This window comes from Danio aesculapii, chromosome 22, assembly GCF_903798145.1.
Source record: "Danio aesculapii chromosome 22, fDanAes4.1, whole genome shotgun sequence".
Lineage (NCBI taxonomy): Eukaryota > Metazoa > Chordata > Actinopteri > Cypriniformes > Danionidae > Danio > Danio aesculapii.
Window position 1 is genome coordinate 11789804 of NC_079456.1, and position 9527 is coordinate 11799330.

Sequence of the window (9527 nt, forward strand, 5' to 3'; positions counted from 1 at the left end):
CAGCAAAATTAGAGAATAACATTGTGTAATCACTCTCAAACCTTGCTAAAACGCTGCACAGGCTAAGAGGGAAATCCACTGATATTGTTGTAAATTTAATTTACGCAGAGCTCTCATATTTGACTTTCCTCTGTTATTTAATAAAAAACAACACAAAAAAAACTATCATCATCAATTACAGTAAAGATGCCCTAAAATGCTATTTAGTTTAACTATAGTTTCTACACACACACACAAAAATCAGGTGCATCAGGAATTAAACATGATTTTACCCACATTTTTACATTTTCACAAAAGTTATTTGAAACATTGAAGCAGATACTAGTCATGCTGTATGTTTTATTAAACACACAGAAATTAATTGGCTTATTAATGTTTTTAAATGTAATTTATTTATGAATCAAATGCTCTATCTCAGGTTAAGGTTTATTTATTTATTTGGGAATTATATTAATCATCAACAATAATGGTTGTGTTGTATACTTTTGGTAGATTTTATAATACATATTTTTATATATATTTTGCATAAACTCTTTTTTGATCAGATAGCAATCTGATCTTGAAAAGTGAATGTATAAATACCCTCAGAAAGCATTTGAGACCAATAAAGCCTGAATATCATCATTTGTATGCAGTAAGATATATAATAATAATAATAATAGTAATAATAAATAATAATATTAACAACAACAATAATATTAATAATTACAACAATACTATCAATAAATAACAACAACAACAATAGTAATAATAATAATAATAATGAGAAGAAGAAGAAGAACAACAACAACAACATCAATAATAACAACAACAACAACAACAACAACAACAATAATAATAGTAATAATAAATAATAATAATAAATAATTATTCAGTCTTGGGTAATCTAAGATCGAATGTTAAATAAAACCGGGATAAATTTAGGATTTTTAAAATATATTACAGCTGGGCTAACTCGTGCATCTCTTCAGCAAGGCGCCACAACCTGGAGTCCAAATGTTTATTATTTACAAAACAGTTTGTGTTAAGTAATATTTTCAGAATTTTAGTAGATATATTTTATGAGAGACTTGTTTTGTTTATGAAACAAGTAGATCTAAATAGATTTGCGTTGTAAACCTTAAATACAAGTTAAAAAGTGATTATTTTTATTTAACGTTTTACGTTTTTAGTTACTATACTCTCAAAATTCTGCACTTAAATGACAAAAAGTGCCCAAAGATTCTGTCTGGATCTGGTCATAAGTTGGCCCACATGGAATCTGTGTGCGCAGAATTCCGCAGATTTTTAGCCCATTGTTGATTCTGTTTATTTACTTGTGTAAATGTGTGTAAATCTATGTTTATTCAGTTTTTAAATTAATTACAGTACTATTATTGACTAATAAGAAAATAATCATTTGATTTATTTACAATACAGTTTGTACAGTAATATTTTCTGTCTTTTTGTAGAGATATTATATGTGACACTTGTTTTGTTTACCAAGTAATGTAGATCTAATTGGATTTGCATTGTAAACATTAAATAAAAAGATAAAAAGGTGTTACTTTTTATTTTATATATTAAGGTTTTAGTTCTGACCCTCCCAAAATAATTCTGCATAAATCCACAAGATTTTTAACAAAATTCTATGCAGAAATAGCAAGAAAAGTCAGCAGATTCCGCCTGGCCCTAGTCATGAGTAATAAAAGAGACCCCAGGTGTAAACAGGCCCTAAGAATCACTTTTATAAGAGTCTTTTTGTTCAGAATTACTTGTTATTATCTTAGTTTAAGCATAAATCCCACTCTTTAATTCCTCTTCAAAGATTGGACGATTAAATTTTTATATTTTAACCCCCTTCTCACGAAATTCCCTTCCCGCTGATTTGGTTTCCCCCAGCTTCTTGTCCTCATTTGGAGAATAACAGGCCTCAGAACGGATGGGGGTGCGTGGTTACGAAAGGGGACTTACTGCCGCATGACTTCCTTCCACAAAGGGCGAAAAGGTGGCCGGACGAGAAAAACAAGCCAATGACGTCACTTCAAAACAAAATTCCTGGAAAACCGAGATCCCATCAAGCTTCCACGACTGCAGCAACGCTCCACAAGGAGACAAAGGAATCAAAAGGCCACCTTTCTAAAGACCCCAGCCAACACGAACAAAGGCGGCCATTGTTCCCGTTTGCGGTGTTAATTCCCTGTTTATTTGTGCGTTAATAATTCCCACACATGAAGCTGGACGTGCAAACCAGTGTGTGCGTGAGCTTCCGGACATTACCGGATAGTCAAAAAACAGGGGTCGCTTTCCAACACGCAATGTTGTTTTGGTTGGACTCATTAGACCTCTGCTTAGCTTGACAAATCCAGCAGGACAGCGAATGAGTCGCTTGGAATAATCGGGGTGGCATTTTAGCGCTCTTAACACTTGACACCGGCCATTCTCATCTGCTCATTTTCAATTTGCCGAAAAACACTATACAATGTTATGACACTTCCAGAGCAGCTTTATATTCTCCTGCTCCAGTTGAGCGTGACGAGAAGCTCCTTAATTAGATCAACGGTAATAAACAATCACAGAGTTCCACAGGAAATGCTACTGCATACCTGCAGCACTGGATTCATCCATTAAATTAGGGTATCTGCAGGTTTCTAAGAGTTACACTAGCTATTACCCAGCAAGCATTTTTTTGTGTCTATTATAAGATGTCTATTAGATGTCTAATTGATGTCTAAACATAGTCATCATGGCTAAAACAAGGCTAAATTTGGGCTGTCAGTGAAAATCTAATAGACGTCTAAGAATAGGCCAAAACTAGACTAGTCATCAAATAAACAAATGAAAGACTACACATATATAGTCTGTCTAATCTGTCTATTTGACAGTCTATCAAGTCTAGTTTTGGGCTATTCTTAGATGTCTTTTAGATTTTCACTGACAGCCCAAGTTTTGCCTTGTTTTAGCCAAGCCGTCTACATTTAGATGTCTATTAGACGTCTTTTAAACACAAAATTGTTTGCTGGGTATTATCATTTTGAATTTGACGAAAAGACTAAATGACGTTCTGATACTTCCAGATGACGTTTTATCTTCTCCCAGTCAAGTCAAATAGCCAATAATATTCAGCCTTAGAGCCAAACACATTTCAGGACACACTATCTAGGCAACACGATCTAGGCAGGGGTGATGTTAATGTTATTAATGTCTTCTCTTCTTAAACATCATCAATATAGTTTATATATATTATTAATAAATAGTGAACACAATAGACATTAGTGTATACTATTTCACAAATACGACGATGGAGATGGGCGAATGGGGAAACGTTGTTTCCGATCGCCATTCAATATAATAGATGATCAGTCATTACTTGTCTGACAGAGTCAGTATAGCAGATACTCGTTTGCTGGCTTTATATCTTTATATGTAATCAAATCTTTTAGATTTAATAAATGCATAACAATATATTAATATGTCACTCCAGCGACTGAATAGTATTTATTTGCTTAATCAAATGATAGTCATTAGTGTTTAAAATTATTATTTTTAGTTACATAATTTTAGTATCAAAACTGCGCAGATGTTAAAATTATCTTTAGGATAAAATAATTGAATAACGACTGAAATGGGAAACCCTAAACTGTTCACAGTCTAATGATTGGCAATCGTAGCATGGATGGTCTCGATCGCCATCTTTGTGAAATGCAGTAGGTGGTGATAATGCTCCCAAGGAGTTAGTCATCATTAAACAAGAAAAAATAGAAGGCTTATCCGTTAGTAAGCATATATGGTTTGCCCCTGCCTAGATTGTGTGTCCTGAAACGTGTGCGGGTCTGTGGGTCTGCAGCTGGATATATCTCCAACAAGAGAATTGTTCGTATTCCAAATGACCAAAAACACATTAGAAACTGAAACTTCATCCACGTGTAACCCACTGGTCCTACTGCACCCAACCCGCTCTGAGCTGGGATCAAACCAGCAATTCTTTGCATGGGAGTCGATTGCTCTAACAAGAAGGCTAAAGACCATGGCCACTAACATCTGTCGCTAGAGCGTCTTTGAGGTCAGAAGAGTGAGGTTTACCTGCATAGCACTTTGCTAGCTGGCCTCTGTTACACTCACCTCCTAAACCTCATTCCCATCACGGACAAGCCCCCATGTACACCCAACCCTTACTGAGCTGGGATCGAACCGGTGATTCTTTGTATGGGAGTCTGTTGCTCTAACAAGGAGGCTAAAGACTATGGCTTCTAGCGTCTGTCGCTAGAGCAGCTTTAGAGGACAGAGGAGTGAGGTTTACCTGCATAGCACTTCGCTAGCTGGCCACTCCCCTAAAGCTCACTCCCATCCCGGACGAGCCCCCACGTTTATAACCCACCGGTCCTACTGTCCCCAACACAGTCTGAGCTAGATTTGAACTGCCGATTCTTTGCATGGGGATAGGTTGCTCTAACAAGAAGGCTAGAGACCATGGCGTCTAGCATCTGTCGCTAGAGCACCTTTGTAGTCAAAAGAGTGAGGTTTACCTGCATAGCACTTTGCTAGCTGGCCTCTGTTACACTCATTCCCCTAAACCTCACTCCCATCCCAGACGAGCCCCCACGTGCACCTAAGCCTTGCTGAGCTGGGATCGAACCGGCGATTCTTTGCATGGGAGTCTGTTGCTCTAACAAGTAGGCTAAAGACAATGGCTTACAGTGTCTGTTGCTAGAGTCAGAGGAGTGAGGTTTACCTGCATAGCACTTCACTAGCTGGCCTCCGTTACACATGCTAGACATCATTTATTTATTTTGTTGAGGAGAAAATTGGTACATACGAGGTGGAGTTGACGGTGGTGTATCCGGACGGGCATTCTGGGATGCAGGCCCCGTTGTGGATGACGTACGCGTGACAGTCTCCGCTCTTGTCCTTACACTGGTTGTGCAGGTCCTGGCAGAACTGAAGGGATACGCAGCGCCAGCTCTTGAAGGTGTAATGCCCCGGCGGGCAGCGATCCACACACGCCTCACCGTATAGGAAGTTGCGGCAGGCCACGCATTTGGTGGAGTTCCCGGGCACAGAGCAGCCGCCCAGACACTGCTCGTGACAGCACTCCTTATGGGACGTACAGGCTCCGTGGACACATTCAGAAGGACAAACTGAAGGGAAAAAAGAGGAAATATTGTTAGAGTTTTAATGTAATAGGCAGAAGATTACAAGTGAAGAGAGGAAACACACCTTATTTCTCAGAGTAAGAAACAATGATTATGTTGTGAAGTTTTCAGAAATCTTGTTTAAAAAAAACAACTGTGCATCTATAAGGTATTTGACACAGGTGAGTGGGCTTGACAAACCACCTGTAGACACACTCTCTCAAAAAAAAAGTAATGTTGCTTTGGAGCATAAGTGTCTGCTAAATGACTAAATGTAAATGTGTACTTTGATAATGTGCAGAACAAAACACAATTCCAGTTCTTTTGTTGCCATATTAGAGCTTTTTTACTTTCAATTTCTTTTTGTATCTCCACGTAATAGAAAATAATGTCAAATACCAGAAGTTTTAATGGTTAAGTGGCTAATGTCTAGCCTATTTATTTATTTAACAAAACAATCTCCATTTAATAAAAGTGCTTCAAAAATGACACATTTACTTTCCTTACAAATGCCAGTTTTTCATTTGTCCTCATAATCGTTTATTTTTACATAGAAATTTTCCCATTTAATTATCAAAAAGCAAGTTTAATCAGTTGAATTAATAAAAACTATAATAATGCCATAATCAAAAACATCAAGATTAATAGTTCCCAATAAAATCTACTGTGTTCTGTTGATTCTGGAGGATTTCATACAAATTTTGATAACATTCATGCAAGTTTAATATTGATACGACACTAGTTTTTATTTTTTTGGACACATTCACTCAAATTTTTGAAAAATCATTGCCCAACAATACATATTTTTGAAGATTTTTCAGCAATTATTTCATTTAATTTGAGTTTTTATTGCCATTTACATTCTGAAGATTTGTACAGGATTTTCTTCACATATCATTTGCATGTTTTTTTTCTTCTTTTTTAATAATTAATTAGGAAAAACAGGCCAAAAACCAATGTTTTGCTGGCTTCTGACTGTTTTCTCATTTATAAAGTGATATCCAAAATTTTTTGGCTGAATTCTATTCAGAAAACTCTATTTCAAAGAGTTTTTGCTGAACACAAAATAAGCTTGCAATTATTAATAAAGCCAGCTATTTACATAATTTTTATTATTTATTTTGGACTGAATATAATAGTCAAATTGAGGTGCAGATCATCCAAAAATGAAAATTATTTACTCATAAAATCATTTACTTTTGTTACAACTTGTTTGTTCTGACTGATTATTAAAGGTCAGCCAACTATTTTTGTCATTTTTTAATTTTTGGACTGAAACAAATAGTCAAATTACGGTACAGGTCATCTAAAAATTTAAATCCTTCACTTATAACATCCTTAACCTTTTTTTCCAACCTATTTTAAAGTGTTTTAAACACCAAATAATCCAAATTTCTAAAAACTTTGACTCTAATGTCAACGAAAAAAAAAGTACTTTCAAAATGGCTTAATCCCATAAATTTCTGATTATTTTTCCAGAAATGTATACAAATTGGCCCATATTGAAGACAAAAACTTGCATACTTTAACACAACATAAGTTTGCAATTATTAATAAAGCCATCTTTTTACATATTTTTTTGTTTTATTTTTAGACTGAACTAAAGAGTCAAATTGAAATACAGATCATCCCAAAATGAAAATGATTTACTCCTAAACTCATTTACTTTTTTCCAATTTGTTTTAGAGTATTTTCTGAGCACAAAATAATCAAAATTTCAAAGAAACTTTGACTAATATATCAACAAATAAATAAATAAATGGTTTTAAAATGGTTTCATCCAAAACAATTCCGATTCATTTTCCAGAAATTCATACAAATTGGCTCATATTTAAGACAAAAACTCACATACTTTAACACAACATTTCCAAAATTGCAAATAAGTTTGCGCTTATTAATACAGTCAACTATTTACGTCATTTTTTTGTTTTTGGACTGAACTAAATAGTCAAACTAAGGTACAGATCATCCAAAAAATGAAAATCATTCAATTATAAAATCATTTACTTTTTTCCCAACCTGTTTTAAAGTTTTTGCTGAACACAAAAAAATCCTAATTTTTTTAAAAACTTTGACTCCAATGTCAACAAATAAATAACTAAACGTTTTAAAAATGACTTCATCCAAGAAATTTCTGATCAATTTTCCAGAAATGCATACAAATTGTCCCATATTTAAGACAAAACTTTCATACTTTGATACTTCATTCTGCAAATAAGTTTGCGCTTAACAATACAGTCAACTATTTACTTTTTTTTTGTTTGTTTTTGGACTGAACTAAACAGTCAAACTAAGGTACAGATCATTTAAAAATGAAAATAATTTACTTATAAAATTATTTAAATCATGTTTGAGTTTTTGCTGAACACAAAAGAAACAGTTCTGAACAATTCTTGTAACCAAACGGTTCAACCAATATTTCCAATGGCAAAACCTGAACAGAAATGACCAAACTTTGGGGTAAACTTTCATTTCAGCAACACGCATCAATCCTGACATCTAAGAAATCAGCTGTGATAAAATCGTGGCTAATCTGCAGGCGGAGGCAATCTGAGGTCATCGCTGTGTGCCTTTCATCAGGCAGGAAGGAAGTGATTCAGAGTGTTTGGCCATCTGGAAGTGGAGGCCTGCGCGCGGCCGAGTGTGAGAAGAAAACCAATGCTAGCGGTCTGTAAGTCATCGTCCTCGTCTCACACTCACGCTGGCCGCCCGCTAGACCACAACAAAGACACTACGCCTTCCAGAAACATGGAGAGATGAGCACGCTGCAGGAAAACAGGAAGCATTCTGGGTAGAGCATCCAGAATTGTATGGAATAAACAGGAAGACAATAGTTTACAGTGTACTAAGATTGAACTGAGCAGCCTACCGGTACTACTGTAAACGTTTATTTTGAATTATTACAATTAAACATGAAATAAACAAAATTATTGAAATTTATAAGAAAATTTGTATAGTAAATTGTTTCCGGTGTTTCTAACACTAGAATTACAGAGGCAGTCATTATTAACCGTTTTTGAAGTTTAAAGTATGTGAGAAATCAAAATTTACATTGCAGTGCTTCTCACTGTGGTAGCCGGATTGAAACAGACCATTTACCCACATCACATAAATAGTTAGCTATATGCGACAAACAAAACGTACTTAAATTTTTAACAATATCTCTGAAAATTATAATAATTACAAGATTAAAACGTGTAGATTGTTTAAATAAGTCAAACGGTAAACCATTAGTAATTAACCATTACTAATGGTGTACATATATTTTGCAGCCAGTTTAGACCAGTTATTTCGTCCTCTCTGAGTATATTGTTGTCACTCGTTATTTGTGGGAGTTATTTTCTAAAAAATAACCCGCAATATGTGAAATTCGCAGAGAAGTCTACTTTATTTTTATTATTATTATAGATGTTTTAAGGCTGTAAAAGCCTTTACTACACACTTTATAGACTTTTCTCAGACAGACATTAACATTTTCATACTTTTCTCTTGTTTAAACATTCTCAAAGCTCAAACCTTCGTAGATAAATAAGTCCAGTATTATAGAATGAAACCAAAAGATCAAAACTATTTGATCTTCATTTATGTCTTCCATAATGGCGCCCCACAATGCGTTGTAGAAAAAAGCATATCAAATTACATGAAAAATAAAAAAGTCGGTAAAACTGCGAGGCCACAAAAAGTGATCCGCGTTATAGCGAGGGATCACTGTATAGTAACGTTTTTGGAAGTCGTTTAGATTAAATAATGAATTATTTCATATGTTTCTCTCGCTCTGATGCAAAAATACATAGAATTAACGACAGCTTTAGGAAGAAAAAGCTGAATCCTGGACATTTGAGAAGATTTAGAAACCCCGGCCGGATGAATTTCTAAAGCCTCAAAAGGCAGAGCATGTGAGACGGTCTGTGGTAGTGTTAACAGTTTGCGTGCACACATAACGAAATGGGTAGGCCTAAACGAGAGAATATTTTCCTCTGGTTAATCGATCATGGATGTGTTGTCATATTGGGCGGATACAAAAAAAAAAGTGTTAAAGATGATTTTAAAAAATGGTCACTAAATATACTATACCAAGTAAAGTCTATGTGTGGGAAGCACTGCGTAGTTTATTTTGCTAGCGCACATTGTTATTTTTTAGGTAAACATTTAATACATTTTGTTTGTATTGGTAATCTTCAATCAAATTTTGACCATTTCCTTCTGTGTTTGGAGGGGTGGTGTTTCTCTGATGATGTCAGTTTGACGACTTTAAACAATATTCTTAGTCACGCCACTCTTACCATTCGTTTGCTATTAGGGAATGATGCACAAAATAAAGCCCCGTCTTCTACTCAATATTCTTTTTTAGTCTGAAGTACATCAAGATACTGAAAAAAAAAGGGTCAGCAACTTCCAGTTCATTTAAAAAATAAA

The 9527-nt window shown here is 34.9% G+C and overlaps 1 protein-coding gene across 1 annotated transcript in view; it reads right to left on the reverse strand.

The window, feature by feature from the left end:
- The window catches only part of insrb (insulin receptor b), a 79099-nt gene that overhangs the window by 22734 nt on the left and 46838 nt on the right, over nt 1-9527 (reverse strand). The window contains exon 2 of the mRNA XM_056448555.1: nt 4796-5117. Within this exon, the coding sequence (XP_056304530.1) occupies nt 4796-5117 (322 nt within the window). The remainder of the gene's footprint in view (nt 1-4795; nt 5118-9527) is intronic.